The 14,942-nt window shown below is 49.7% G+C and overlaps 5 protein-coding genes across 5 annotated transcripts; 4 read left to right on the top strand and 1 right to left on the bottom strand.

The window, feature by feature from the left end:
- The first annotated feature begins 573 nt into the window (after nucleotides 1-573).
- On the top strand, nucleotides 574-2,291 carry K444DRAFT_600699 (NAD(P)-binding protein). Its single transcript, XM_024878634.1, has 4 exons — nucleotides 574-773; nucleotides 831-1,321; nucleotides 1,376-1,502; nucleotides 1,572-2,291. Exons 1-4 carry the CDS (start codon nucleotides 698-700, stop codon nucleotides 1,883-1,885), a joined length of 1,008 nt encoding a protein of 335 aa, XP_024729482.1. The 5' UTR covers nucleotides 574-697; the 3' UTR covers nucleotides 1,886-2,291.
- Nucleotides 2,014-4,038, bottom strand: K444DRAFT_668750 (carbohydrate-binding module family 13 protein; the record flags this gene model as incomplete). The annotated part of the gene is made up of 3 exons (XM_024887444.1): nucleotides 3,577-4,038; nucleotides 3,177-3,532; nucleotides 2,014-3,144 (listed from the first exon to the last, which is right to left on the bottom strand). Exons 1-3 carry the CDS (start codon nucleotides 3,884-3,886, stop codon nucleotides 2,014-2,016), a joined length of 1,797 nt encoding a protein of 598 aa, XP_024729481.1. The 5' UTR covers nucleotides 3,887-4,038.
- A 542-nt stretch (nucleotides 4,039-4,580) lies between these two features.
- Nucleotides 4,581-5,289, top strand: K444DRAFT_706026 (uncharacterized protein). Its single transcript, XM_024888119.1, has one exon. It carries the CDS (start codon nucleotides 4,804-4,806, stop codon nucleotides 5,080-5,082), a length of 279 nt encoding a protein of 92 aa, XP_024729480.1. The 5' UTR covers nucleotides 4,581-4,803; the 3' UTR covers nucleotides 5,083-5,289.
- Nucleotides 5,290-6,860: 1,571 nt separating this feature from the next.
- Nucleotides 6,861-11,646, top strand: K444DRAFT_543175 (uncharacterized protein; the record flags this gene model as incomplete). The annotated part of the gene is made up of 5 exons (XM_024875946.1): nucleotides 6,861-7,232; nucleotides 7,378-7,960; nucleotides 8,050-10,433; nucleotides 10,481-11,566; nucleotides 11,617-11,646. 5 exons carry the CDS (start codon nucleotides 6,861-6,863, stop codon nucleotides 11,644-11,646), a joined length of 4,455 nt encoding a protein of 1,484 aa, XP_024729479.1.
- A 433-nt stretch (nucleotides 11,647-12,079) lies between these two features.
- Nucleotides 12,080-14,007, top strand: K444DRAFT_572903 (acid protease). The gene is made up of 2 exons (XM_024877375.1): nucleotides 12,080-12,787; nucleotides 12,855-14,007. Exons 1-2 carry the CDS (start codon nucleotides 12,247-12,249, stop codon nucleotides 13,889-13,891), a joined length of 1,578 nt encoding a protein of 525 aa, XP_024729478.1. The 5' UTR covers nucleotides 12,080-12,246; the 3' UTR covers nucleotides 13,892-14,007.
- The last annotated feature ends 935 nt before the right edge of the window (nucleotides 14,008-14,942 follow it).

Genomic DNA, 14,942 nt, shown 5'->3' with positions numbered 1-14,942 from the left:
CATGTGACCTCCTGAGGCTTGGCACTCATCCCTGCCGCTTGCAAGACTTATGGCCGCGACCTCCGTAATTAAAAAGCGATTATTTAAGTAGAGAAGTAAAAGAAATAATGAGTTTTTTTTATAAGTACTTAGCTTGCACGTGATTATGTACTTGATTTTGGTGTGGTTACACACCAAATTCTGAGCACTTTCGCAATTTCGCATTTTCAGAGTTTTCTCGCGTAGAACTCTTGATCCTTAACCACGTAATAACCTGCCCCAGGGCGAGTGCCTTTGCACTGTTGCAAAGCAGCCAATCTTTAATCGCAGACAGAAGACAAAGGGATTCCAAAAAAGAAAAGAAGGAGGCATAAATTAACGATCAGATCTCGTTTTCAGCGGTTGCTTGCGTCATTTGATGCAGGTGCGGAAACGGAAAGGGGCGCGGAGTTAGGCATCGGATTTGCATTCGCTCAGCTGCAAGAAGTCGGCCGCAATGCCGCAGGTGGGTGTTGTCCGCCCGGACTTTGACGATGATTAAGCCACATACTTACAGCCACGAAGTATATAAACAGTTTCGTTTTTCACTTTAAAGCTTCTCAAAAAATTCACTTTCTTCTGAATCAAAACATTTCATCCTTTGGAACTTTTGAATTGCAGTCCCGCAATCTCCACCTCACTCACAAAATCACGAACTCCATATCCATCGGACATCACAATGACGCGCTGGAACTTCTCAAGCACAGGTGCGGAGGTCGTAGAAGCATTCAAAGAGCGCGTAGAAGGCAAAACCAGTAAGTACCTAAGCCGTATCAAGCAGGAGAGAAAAGAGACTGACAAGAAGCCTCAAGTCCTCGTCACAGGCCCATCCCCAAATTCAATCGGAGCAGAAACTGCGGTAACCCTCGCCTCCGGACGGCCTTCAATCTTGATTCTCACAGGTCGGTCGAAAGCAAAATTAGAGCCTTTGATCACCTCTATACATTCCATATCGCCTTCCACAGCCGTACATTTCGTCCCCCTGGATCTGTCAAATCAGAAATCAGTACGAAAATGCGTTGAAGAAGTGAAAGGGGTAGTAAAAGAAAGAGGAATCGATATCTTGGTTCATTCAGCTGGTATCATGGTTACTCCCTATGAGAAAATTCCCGGTTGGGGAAAGGACGGGAAGGGAGAGGTGGAGGGGCAGTTTGCTACGAATTACCTTGGATCTTTTCTCCTCGTCAACTTATTAATTCCCGAGATTTTGAAAGGGTATGAGGGGAAAGGTGGGAGAGTGGTGCTTTTGAGCAGTAGTGCGCATCGTATGGGTGGTGTACGGTTTGAGGATATCAACTTTAAGGTGCGTAAGCGAGCGAAATAGGGGTGCGAAAAGTGACTAATTGGTGGGGTGTAGGACGGAAAAGAGTATAACGAGTGGGAAGCATACGCACAGTCCAAAACAGCTCTGATTCTCTTCGTTCACTCACTTGCTCGTCTCCTCGGTCCCAAAGGCCTATACGCTTTTTCACTGCATCCTGGCTGTACGTCCGCCCGTTTCCATTCTCCTTCCCCTCCTCCGCCCCCAAAATACATAAATTGACATAAAAAAGCAATCAAATCCAACCTCCAAACCAACATGTTTGCCACCACCGGACTCCTCGAAGAGGGTCTCGCTCGCGCCACAGCAGCGGAAGAGAAGGAGGGGAGGGAGTATGAGAGGGATCCGCTGAAGACGCTGCAGCAGGGATGTTCGACGAGTTTGGTGGCTGCGCTGGATCCGGAGATTGAGGGAAAGAATGGAAGTTATCTTGTGGATGGAGATATTGCAAAGTTTGGGCCGCCGGAGTGGGCTGAGAGTGTGGAGAATCAGGCAAGACTGTGGGGGTTAAGTGAGGAGTTGGTTGGGGAGGGGTTTGTGTGGTAGAGAGGTGATGAAGCGTGTCTGGACGCGTGAGAATTCTGTGATACAGTGGGAGTGCTAAAATTCAAGATGTATTTAATATTGTATTTGAAAACCCGCCCGTCGTGACAATCGTGCAGACCATTTTCCGCCTAGCCCTCCAATATCTCCACCCCGCTTGGGAGACCAAATACCTGGGTGTTATCCTCGTACATGCAGTCGGACGTTATGACTGCCTCATTCGTTACCTCCGTAAGACAATTATATGAACGCCGACTCAGCAAATTTCCCGAATAATAGTAATCCCACTTCTGGCTCTCGTTCTCCACACACTTCTCCAACACTATTTTGCCTCCGCTCAACTCGGTCAAGCAAAGCTTCTTATCCACGATACTTCTAATCGTTCCATCTTCTCTCGTTTGCCATACCTGTCCATCTGCCCCAGTTGAATTGGACCATGAAACTCTCCCATGGATTGTGGTAAGAGTGGTGAGAGAGAATGTGTTAAAGATCATTCCCGTGGGAATAACTTCACACTCCCCTCCTCCGAGAGGAGAAAGTCGCAAAACCGCAGTTCCATGAGAAGGGATATTTGTTGCTGTTACCTGTTTCCTGGCATAGTTTGTGCCACCTGTCCACAGATCTTTGACCCTCACCCCTGGGAACGAATCAATTCCGATTCTCGAGAACGAGACACTGAAGTTTGCTGTTTTGTCCCCCCTATTGATGACTGTAAGCAGTCTATCTCTATTCGCCAAATTCTTAGTCAAGACATCAAAAGTTCCATCCTGGCTGGCGAGCGTAGCTTGCAGCGCCAACGGGTCTTGATCAACGGCTATGATATCCTTGTTCGTCAGATACTCAATCTCCTCAGCGGTGAAATCCGGGATCCAGGCACTGATTATCAGCGGTGCAGACAACGAAGCCCAGATAGCAAAATGAGACTTCTTCTCCTCGAGAGTGTAGTCGAAATGATCCACATTTAAGAAGTCTGGATCATTGAAATATCCCGGTTTCTGGAAGCGTGCAAGTCGCACTTCTTGTCCATAATTGAACATCACGCTATCCCAGCCCGTGATGTCCGGCCAGTAGAGCGTGCTGTTGAAGACTAATGTGTCCCTTGAATGTCGAGCTAGCTGCCCGAACTTTGGCACCCATGACATAACGTCGTACCAGTCTGTCAGGTTTGCTGCTTCGGCGAAATATGCTGGTGCGGATTCCGAGAACACCATGGGAGGAGACATTTTTGACAAGATCGAGTGCCATTTCCCGTAGACGGCTTTCTATTCGGCTTCCGTGCCGGCTGGCATGTTACAGCCGTCGAGCTTGAGGTAAGTGAAGCCCCAAGAGGCGAAGGTTTGAGCGTCGAGTTCTTCGTAGCCGTAGGCACCCGGTACCCTCCGCAACTCAGATTGCCTGCATCGGTGTAAATTCCGGGTTCGAAGCCGAGTTTCTTGAGATAGGTGGTCAACCAAGGCAAGCCATGTGGGAATTTCTCTGTGTCCCATTGCATGGAGCCATTGGCTGCCCTGTCCATGGTGCTCCAGCAGTCATCGAGGTTGATTCGATTGTATCCAGCAGCCAAGAGTCCGCTGTTCAGCATAGCATGGGCTGTCTCCACGAATACAGACTCATTGAGTCCGCACATGAGAGCGGACCAGTCGTTGAATCCTGTAATAGGTTAGCTAGAGTTCATAAATTGGATGTAGACGTACCCATCGGTGGGGTTGGCTGAAGGACAGAGGAGAGCACATGAGGTACAGCCGCCCCAGAGAGCAGATACTTTAGTCCGTTTCGAAGCATATTTGCGGTCCACTCAAAGCAGTTGGTGATGCTGAAGAGGAAGCTGTCAAGGGCTGGATTGAGAGTGCTCGAAGCATCCACCTCGACGTCTTTCCCGAGCTCTTTCCATGGCGTTGGATCGTCTTGATATACCAGATAAGAGCCATACCGATCATCAACAAACTCGCAGTTCAATGCAACTTGGTGACGACCATAGCTGCAGTATCCCACTGATGGGCTCATCCGGAAGGGCGATTCCCCGCCCAGTACCTAGCAGAAGGACCCCAAAAACGTGATGCTGCACATGACTGAAACGTTACGACGCACGATCAATCTGCTTCCAGCTTAGTGGACCACGATCAAGTTAAGAGTAACGCTTGCCATCCTGGGACGGATATGTAGTCCGGTGATAGAGTTTATCAAGACGCAGGTGCAGTTCTCAGGGGGGCTTCCAAGCCGGCCGCTGTCTGCCGGCGCCCCACATTTTCTCCTGAACCTCCGACTTGGCAGCTTCCTCATCAGGGCTTCTGCAATCTATAAACACGATCTTCCGCGCTCACTTCAGCGCATTGTATGCTCTTATATGCCAGGGGCTCTTCATATCGAAGCCCAATCGTGCCAGATGTCGTGATTAGCCAGGTGAAGACTTGCATGATCCGCTGAAGGGGCAATCTCGCCGCCATTTCAGCCTGAGATGATTCTCTCATCGTATCGGAGCGACACGCAGTCTTAATGTGGTTTCCAAGAGAGGGTATACGTATTACTGGTGACTTTTCCTGCGGAGGTCTAGCCCCTTCGTTTGCTTGCGTCTGATCTTATTCTAAACCTGGCTTCGCGTTGTTTTGCCTTGCGCTGTTACTCTGCGATTCTTGTCTTTCTTCTGTATTTGCATGCTGGGCTTAGCCACGCTGATTGCTTTGGTTGAATAGAGTTCACAATGACTAGCCTAGCTTTCATATTTCTTCCTCTCTACTTGTATCCCTACAACGCGTCATCTTGGAGTGCGATGACGACGTCGTTGCGGCGAACCCGACCTTGAGATTTCAAGCCGTGGTCGCGCCGAACCTCAACAATTTCTACCCAGACGTCAATTATCAGACTGCCATTAGTGGGTTGAACAAGTATTCTAATGTGCAGACATTGAGACATGTGCCGACGTCATGGGCGAATCGAGACAAGACGGCGGTAATAGGGACATTAGCGCCTATGCGGCATGGAACAACTTCTCGTCAGCGAATATTGCCGTGCAAGGCATATTTATCGACGAAGCACCATCACTGCCAAGTACTACTACTTTCTCATATGTGGAAACGACATCTACGTATGCGAAAACAGCTCTAGGGCCAGGGAGAGGCCACATAAAGTATAACCTGGAGATGGTCGTCGATCCACTGTTCTACAACATGGCAGACACGGTGATAGTCTTCGAGAACAGCTAGGGGGGGTTCAACACCACCTTTCTAAGCACGGTGAGTTGGGATCTGCTGGAGAAATCGACGGTGTTAGTACACAATTTTACCGGCAATAATACGATACCGGCGGACCTGATCAACAATATCACGAACGCGAATGTTGGGGGCCTGCTTATAACGACAAGTGATAGGTATACGGATATGTCGAGCCTGTGGCTGTAGTCTTGCGAGGAGTTGACAGATAAGAAGAATGGGGGTGATTTACCTGGTGATGTGCTTCCTGCAACGCTAAAGGCCACTCCAGGTCTGAAGCCACCGGCTAGACGAAGCGGACCTCTTGTTGACACGAAGAATACCGGGTTGTATATATGTAAGCATATATATCTATATTACAAAAACATTGTGTAACCTAGGAAAGGGTGGTCCAGTACAGATCTTGTGGAAAGGGTTGAGTTGATGGTTCAGTCTCCTGACGCTTCGCTTGATGGCCACCGAGATTTTCAGAAGAAAAATAAATTGATGCGAACGCTCGGCAATGAAACGATTCATAAAAATCCAGGCACCACGCCTCCTTCCGGGCGGGTATGATATGAGTTGATCGGGGAGATGCGCCTGAAGGCTCAACCCGTCGACTCGAGTTCTGTGCCAATGGGGACAAACCCGAAAGACTCCATCGCCGTCCACTTTCGATTTATTGCATATCCCATCTTCAGCAAATCATCTTATGACTTCGATTTGGCCGTCAATAGATCCATCCTCCATTCAAGCCTGCAGCCTTGCGGCGTCCGTGGCCTGCGGGGCTTTTCTTCAAAGTGGGACACTGGAGCTTTCTCAATTCCGCACTATCCACCTCTGCCTCCAACCCCCACCAATGAACACCCACAAGTCCTCAGGGCACCCACGGCACTCACGGCAGTCTGAATTGGCTTTTCTTGAGGCGGTGTGCCTTCGTCTCCAAAATGCCAAGGAGGAAAACTGGGCTTAAATCCAGACTGATTTCTAAGCAACGTGCCAATGATTTGTGACCTTCTCTCTCCGGCGAACCCCTTTAGGGTCTTGAAAGCGAGGGCGCAGGCTAGACATGATTCTTGATGAGTTGGTTTGACTAGAGGCGAATAATGGGCGAGGAGGGAAATTTCGTGCATACCGATTCATCTTCATCTGCACCTTCGGGGGACCCCTCACCCTATATGACCCAACTATGAATCTGCCAACGCTGAGACCTCACTCAAAATGACTCATGAACTCTCCTCAAATGCCTCGTGCGCAGAGCAGCACGACATAATCCGGGTACTAAGACCCGGACTACCGGAGCTCGGGAAACCTTCCCATAGGGAAGAGTCCCCACAACGCGGTTCGAGAACGGGCAGCCAATAGTTCTAACTGCTTCAGGGAAAGAACAGTGGCTGAAGTCGGTTTGAAAGAGAGACGGAGCCGGGGTTGCGGTCGATATGGCCCCGAGGCTGTGGGCCACAGCATGCATGCACTGCTCGCCCGTCCTAAGGTTAAGTCCGAATCTAGTCTCCACATAGCTGTCCGAGACCTCTGATCTCCCCTGCGAAAAAAAAGTTGGGCCTTTTTGTTGTTGACATCACCCAAGCTTTCCCTCCTTTATCAACAAAATTTGCATTCATTATTAGTCTTTTTCCAAAACTTTTGCTCTCTACTTTTATTTTAGTTTCACTTGAGAGGCAGAGCAAGGATTTGATTCAGCAGGGAACAATTTACCCCGCTTGTTCTCGCCGTCATCAACGGCGTTTTCCAGGCGAGCCCCAGGGGACAGGGCACGACGCTGCCCACGCGAGATGTCTCAGGTACCTTCCACTTCAACGAACGAAAAGTCTCACGCAGAACTCTCGGAAAAACCAATTGTGCCTCCACCCCGAAGTTCCATCGATACCATCACCGATTCCGAGACTGCGAGAGAGAACGCGAGAAATGGGAATCCCAATGGCTTTGCGCGGCCGACCAGTGGGGTCGATGTCAAGGCTGCGGAGGAGGAGTTTGCGCATCTGCAGAGGGAGTTGAGTGGGATTAGTCAGGCGAGTATGCGGTTGAGTAGGAGTCAGAGCAAGGGACAGAAGCGAGAGAAGGATGTCGAGAAGGTGGCGGCCAGTGAGAGTACGACAGAGGGAGAACAGTTTGATTTGGAGCATACGTTGAGGGGGAACCATACTGTGAGTTTTGTGCATGACTTTCCTTGGCAAATACTACGCAGGCATGGAAGGGCGCAATGGGTAACCATGGACATATATCTATCTTGAATCTTTCATTTTCTTATATCTTTGTTGTAATCTTACCTACGAAGCTGACCCTCCACAGGCGGAGCAAGAATCCGGCATACGATCAAAACACATTGGTGTAATCTGGGAGAACCTAACAGTATCTGGTACCGGCGGCATCACAAATTTCGTCAAGACTTTCCCCGGCGCCTTCGTTAGCTTCTTCAACGTGATCGAGACGGGCATGCACATCCTCGGCATCGGCAAAAAAGGGCGCGAAGTTAACATCCTGCAAAACTTCCGCGGTCTCGTGCACCCCGGCGAGATGGTCTTGGTTCTTGGCCGACCGGGTTCAGGATGTACGACATTCTTGAAAGTCATTGCGAATCAGAGATTCGGATATACGGGTGTGAATGGGGAGGTGTTGTATGGACCGTTTGATGCGAAGACGTTTGCGAAGCAGTATAGAGGCGAAGCGGTGTATAACCAGGAAGATGATGTGCATCATCCTACGCTGACAGTTGGCCAGACGCTGGGGTTTGCGTTGGATACTAAGACGCCGGGGAAGAGGCCATTTGGCATGTCAAAGGCGGATTTCAAGGACAAGGTTATTACGATGCTTCTGAAGATGTTTAATATCGAGCATACCAGAAATACTATTGTGGGCAATCCGTTCGTGAGAGGTATGCTAAAATTCTCCTTCTCAAATTGCTCAGTAATTTGAATTCACGTGTTGAATCCACAGGGACTGTAAGGTACTAACAGCAATTAGGTGTCTCTGGGGGCGAGCGAAAACGAGTCTCAATCGCTGAAATGATGGTCACAGCAGCCACTGTCTGCGCTTGGGACAACTCAACTCGCGGCTTAGACGCATCCACAGCTCTCGACTACGCCAAATCCCTCAGAATCATGACAAATATTTACAAGACCACCACTTTCGTCTCATTGTACCAAGCCAGCGAGAACATTTACAAGCAATTCGACAAAGTCTTAGTAATCGACGCCGGACGAGAAGTGTATTTCGGACCAGCCAGTGAAGCGAGAGCATATTTCGAAGGCCTTGGCTTCAAGGAGAAGCCGAGACAAACTACGCCTGATTATTTGACGGGCTGTACGGATGAATTTGAAAGGGAATATTCGGATGGGAGATCGGCTGCTGATGCACCACACAGCTCGGAAACCCTGGCGCAAGCTTTCATTGATTCAAAATTCTCGAAACAGCTTGATGAACAAATGACTCAGTATCGAAAGATCATTGCTGAGGACGAGCAACGACATGGAGATTTTGAGGTTGCAGTTGCCGAGAGCAAACGCAAAGGGGCATCGAAATCCGTTTACAGCATTCCTTACTACCTGCAAATATGGGCTTTGATGCAGAGGCAATTTCTGATCAAATGGCAAGACAAATTCTCTCTGACAGTCAGTTGGATCACGAGCATTACCATCGCGATTGTCCTCGGTACAGTCTGGCTGAATCTGCCAAAAACTTCAGCTGGCGCTTTCACACGAGGCGGTCTCCTCTTTATCAGTTTACTCTTCAACGCTTTCCAAGCTTTCTCTGAGCTAGCGAGTACCATGATCGGTCGCCCCATCGTCAACAAGCACAAAGCCTACACATTTCACAGGCCCTCAGCCCTCTGGATTGCACAAATTATCGTCGACCTAGCATTTTCCGCCACCCAAATCTTGATATTCTCTATCATCGTCTACTTCATGTGCGGTCTCGTGCGAGAAGCCGGCGCCTTCTTCACCTTCTACATTGTCATCGTGAGCGGTTATCTTTCCATGACACTTTTCTTCCGGACTATCGGCTGCTTCTGTCCAGACTTTGATTACGCTATCAAATTCGCCGCTACGATTATCACGTTGTTTGTTATTACGTCCGGGTACATTATTCAGTACCAGTCCGAGAAGGTGTGGTTGAGGTGGATTTACTGGATTAATGCGCTGGGCTTGGGGTTCTCAGCACTGATGGAGAACGAGTTTAGTAGGCTTAACTTGACATGCACGGCTGAATCGTTGATTCCTTCGGGGCCGGGATACACCAACATCGACAACCAGGTCTGCACTTTGGCTGGTAGTGTTGCTGGCACGGACCTTGTGTCTGGTTCTGCATACATCACCGATGGATTTTCATACAGCCCGAGCGATCTCTGGAGGAATTTTGGCATTATCGTTGCCCTAACCGTTGCCTTCCTCATCACTAATTCGACTTTGGGCGAATGGGTGACTTTTGGGGCAGGCGGAAACGTAGCCAAAGTCTTTCAAAAGCCGGACAAGGAGAGGACCGAACTGAATGCTGCGTTAATAGCCAAGCGTGACCGGCGAAGAACTCAGAAAGGCGAGGGGGAGGCATCGGAAATCAATATCAATTCCAAAGCAATCTTGACTTGGGAAGGGCTGAATTACGATGTCCCAACTCCTGCCGGACAACTACGACTCCTAAATAACATCTATGGTTATGTCCGACCTGGCGAACTTACGGCTCTTATGGGTGCAAGTGGGGCTGGAAAGACAACTCTCCTCGATGTCCTGGCCTCAAGAAAGAACATTGGTGTCATTACCGGCGATGTTCTGGTTGACGGCATCAAGCCAGGCACCGCTTTCCAACGAGGGACGTCATACGCCGAGCAACTTGATATTCACGAGTCGACTCAAACCGTCCGTGAAGCTCTTCGCTTCTCTGCAAATCTTCGTCAACCCTTTGAAGTTCCACAATCCGAGAAGTACGCCTATGTTGAAGAAGTTCTCAGTCTCCTAGAAATGGAAGACATGGCTGACACTATCATCGGTGATCCGGAATCTGGTCTGGCTGTTGAACAGCGAAAACGAGTCACCATCGGTGTCGAGCTTGCGGCTAAGCCTGAACTGCTTCTCTTTTTGGATGAGCCTACCTCTGGTCTCGATTCTCAGTCTGCTTTCAACATCGTTCGGTTCTTAAAGAAGTTGGCTGGCGCTGGTCAGGCCATTCTGTGCACTATTCATCAGCCTAATGCCGCTTTATTTGAGAACTTTGATCGGTTGCTACTACTGCAAAGGGGTGGGCAGACTGTTTACTTTGGCGATATTGGGAAGGATGCTTGTGTTTTGATTGATTATTTGAGGCGGCATGGTGCCGAGTGTCCTCCGGATGCTAATCCTGCGGAGTATATGCTGGTAATTTCTTTTCTCTCTTTGAGGTTTCTGTACTAACAAGTGCACAGGACGCAATAGGAGCTGGACAAGCACCTCGGGTTGGCGATCGAGACTGGGCCGACATCTTCTCCGAGTCCCCCGAATTAGCCAACATCAAAGACCGCATTACTCAAATGAAATCCGAACGTCTCGCAGAAGTAGGAAGCAACTTCAAGACCGACGAGCGAGAATTCGCAACCCCCCTCATGTACCAGTTGAAGATCGTACAAAAGCGCACGAATTTGGCCTTCTGGCGCTCCCCCAACTACGGTTTCACCCGCCTCTTCAACCACGTCATCATCGCCCTGCTCACCGGCCTCGCATACCTCAACCTCAACGACTCCCGGCAGTCACTTCAATACCGCGTCTTCGTCATCTTCCAGGTCACCGTCCTGCCCGCGCTGATCCTCGCACAGGTCGAGCCTAAATACGCCTTATCCAGGATGATCTACTATCGCGAAGCCTCGTCGAAAATGTACGGCCAGTTTGCCTTCGCATCTTCCCTCGTCGTCGCCGAGCTCCCATACTCTATCCTCTGTGCTGTCGGCTTTTTCTTGCCACTTTACTATATGCCTGGCTTCCAGCACGCTTCTTCCAGAGCGGGGTATCAATTTCTCATGGTTCTCATCACGGAACTGTTCTCTGTAACACTGGGCCAGATGGTCGCTGCTATCACGCCGTCCCCGTTCATAGCCGCCTTGTTGAACCCATTCATCATCATCACATTCGCCCTTTTCTGTGGCGTCACGATCCCCAAGCCCCAGATCCCTAAGTTCTGGCGCGCTTGGCTGTACCAACTCGATCCCTTCACGCGACTCATCGGCGGCATGGTCGTCACGGAGCTCCACGGGCGAACCGTAACTTGCACGAGCACAGAGCTCCGGCGCTTTACTGCTCCCTCGGGCCAGAACTGCGGAGAGTACATGAGTAACTTTTTTGAGGGGGGAGGACCGGGATATATTGTGAGCAATGCCACGAGTGCCTGTGAGTATTGTGCGTATAAGGTCGGTGATCAGTTTTATTCTGGTCTGGGCTTCAGCTTTGATAATCGGTGGAGGGATCTGGGCATTCTGGCTGCTTTTGTGGGGAGTAATTTGTGCTTGTTATTTTTGGGTGTAAGTTCTCCCCTTCCCGTGACGAGGGGATTTGCTAATAAGGTGTACAGTCGAGATACCTTAATTTTAATAGAAGATAGATGGGAGATGGAAGGAAGAGAGAGAGAGAGAGAGAGAGAGAGAGAAGCGATTTGGATTGTTTGGTTGCATTTGGAAGGATATTAAAAGATGGATTGAACAAGTGGTTGGGTTGGGTTGTAAGTACGCAAGTAGATGAGTTGTACATAGTAATTAGTAGAAACCATCCTGTTTGGTACCAGCCTTTTACTTCGGATTGTTAAGTAACTTGCAACACAGCCCCCCAGCTGCATCCTACCACGTGCCTCGGGAACAAGATTCAGGAGTCATTGCCCCAAACCTCACCACCCCTGTCCAACATCAATATTAAAATTACAAACACGTCAACCTTACCGAGTACCAAACTGGACTCGGATCCTCGGCGTCAATCGGATAGCAGTCCCAAAACCGCATTGCTACGCATCCCACGCCGCACCCACCCAACTTTACGAGAAGCTGCGCCGCAAAACAAATTGTGAGCCAGGCCCAGGCTACCATCCAAGATGTGGCAAAGGTCTAATTTCACGATCTGATTAAGTTATGGTCATGGCGCTCCCCCGCAACGCCATGGCTTTCCTCCACCACCATCATCAACCTCGATTTATTGCTTTTCGGTGCCAAATATGAAGGTACGGCTGGAGTCACTCGTTTTCAGCCTCCTCGGAGCAGCTCAACATGTCGAAGCGGCAAAGGTCCTCTCGTTTGACATTTCAAGAAGAGCGAATTCGATTTCAGGGATCAACGAGATTCTCAGACGCAGAGACCTCTCTAAAAGCTTCACGGAGGTGATAGACAACATAGGTGCCGGGAACGGGTATACAGCCAACATATCCGTCGGCACCCCCCCACAGCCTCTAATTCTCGGAATTGATACCGGGAGTACGGATACCTGGGTCCTGTCCAACACTGCGAATATATGTGTGGATGTGGCGCTGATGAAAGAGGGTGAGACCTGTGCGCATGGGACGTTTAATGCTAATAAGAGTTCTACGGTGGAGACGGTGGTTCCTGGGGGTTTTAATGCGACCTATGTGGATAAGAGTGGTGCGAGTGGGGATTTTATTACGGATATGTTGAGCATTGCGGGGAATGAGGTGAAGGGGATGCAAATGGGTCTTGCATTCAGGTCTACGGTTTCGCAAGGGACGCTGGGGTTGGGATATGGTACTTTCCCTCTTCCCTTTCCATCCCCCTTTCCAGACTTCGAAGATGGATGACTGATGACGGGCAGACACTCTCGAAGGCGCCAAAACAAAATATCCCAGTTTCATCGACCAGCTAGTATCCCAAGGCTTTATCAACAGCAAAGCCTTCTCCCTCTACCTGAACGACCTCACCACCTCAACAGGCAACATCCTCTTCGGCGGGATCGACACCGCAAAGTTCACCGGCACCCTGCAAACCCTCCCTCTCATCCCCGCCCTCCCCAACGACCCAATCTCCTACTACGGCGTCGTCCTAACCTCCGTGACGATCACCTCCTCCGATGCAAATAACAGCTTCCCCCTCACTTCAACAGCAAGTGACGGCTCAGCGGTGAACGAAATCGGCGTCGTGCTCGACTCCGGCGCCATGTTCACCTACCTGCCCACCGCGCCCGTCCAGGCAATCTACAAGCTTCTCGACGCCGTCGTCTCGCACGTCTCCTCCTCGTTCATTTTCGTAGACTGCGCCTTACTCGTCCCAGCCTCGGGAATACCCACTACTGTTGATTTCCAGTTCACGTCCCCCACTGGACCAATCATCAAAGTTCCGTTAAACGAATTTGTCTTCCCACTCTCAGATTACGCGGCGATAGCAGAGCATATCTCGGCACTGGGCACGCTGCCGTTTAAGGATACGTGTTTGCTTGGTCTCCTCGGCGCTGATGAGACGGGCGGCGCGATGATACTGGGAGATACGTTTTTGAGGAGTGCGTACGTGGTTTATGATCTTGAGAGCAATAGTATCGGGATTGCGCAGACGGTGTTTAATTCCACGACGAGTAGTGTTGTGGAGTTTTTTGCTGCGGAGAGTGGGTTCCCGGTTATGAGTGGAGTGTCGTCGAGTGCCACAGGTAGTGCGACTGGAAAGAGCACTGGTACCGGGAGTGGAGGGGCAGGGACGACGGCTAAACCGACGGGGACGGGGAGCGGGGCTGCGTCGAGTAGCTCGAGTAAAGCTGCGGCTGGATTGTCGAGTCCCCCGCCTTTTGATGCGAGGGGTTTGGTTGTGTTGACGGTGGTGGGGTTGTATTCTTTGGTTGGTGCAGGGTGGCTTCTTGGGTAGATGGATTGTTGGAGATGGGGAGATATCAGTAATGTAATTACATGTATTGTGCAGATGTAGCTAAAGCAATAGTGAATGTTATGTAAGATATCCTGACATATGGGACGATTCTCTGCGGTCGATACTGTGGAGTGAAGTGTGTGTCGTAAGCGAGCAGTAAAGGGGTTTTAAGCGACGCCGATGTTTTGACGAGCTCAAACTCCGTCACAATTCATTAATTCCCATTTCCAGTTTAGCTTAAGTGTCATTTTCAACTTAGAGTAGATAGTGAGTAAACCGGCCACGTGCTTGATCAGTTTATTTGCACATCGACAATCTCATAATGAGAAATCAGAGTTCTCAACGTGGGTTTCAACTCCATCCGCTGAAATATCCAAAGTTGGTAGCAAGAACCGAAGAACCGAAGAACTCAATTAATGAATAATCAAGCTACCGAGGTATGTAAGAAAACACTCCCAGGAGAGGACGTTGTGTAGTTCCATAGACAGACTCTTCGTCATACGACTACAACAACTAAAACAATGCAGACTCTGAAGGAAACTACATGACGCCCACGTATGCCGACCAGATTTCGCCTTTCATTTTAGGCGCTGGCTAACTGCGATGCGGGAAATTTGGGGAGGTTTTTTATTGCTATCAGAGCGCAACGGGGGGGTGTGCGGGTGGAGAGAAGACCTCTACAATCTCATTTACTTGAAATATAATGTACGCCCACGAAATCAATGACAACCAGACTATTTAAATAAAATCACAGAGCAAGAGAGTGAGGACCTTGTTGTGTCCTTGTTAGTGGGCGTGGCCGTGCGTTCTTCCACTTTTGCTTTGCAATCGGCCTTTCCTCGAACAGCTAACGGAATCTCAGGTAGGGGCTCGGGATGTCCAGGTCACAATGTACATGATTAGGATAGCAATGGCTGGTGAGACTGTCATGACCAAATAGTTAAGTGAGACAAATAAGTGTGTCTGTCTGTTGATGGAGAAATGGTGAATAGTGTGAGGTATAATTAAGGTCGTCACATGATTCTTGGTTGCTTCTCCCTCGACATAAAGG

The sequence above is a fragment of the Hyaloscypha bicolor genome (genome assembly GCF_002865645.1).
Source record: "Hyaloscypha bicolor E unplaced genomic scaffold K444scaffold_170, whole genome shotgun sequence".
NCBI lineage: Eukaryota > Fungi > Ascomycota > Leotiomycetes > Helotiales > Hyaloscyphaceae > Hyaloscypha > Hyaloscypha bicolor.
The sequence above is the reverse complement of the archived record's forward strand: the minus strand, read 5'-3'. Positions and strand labels throughout refer to the sequence as shown.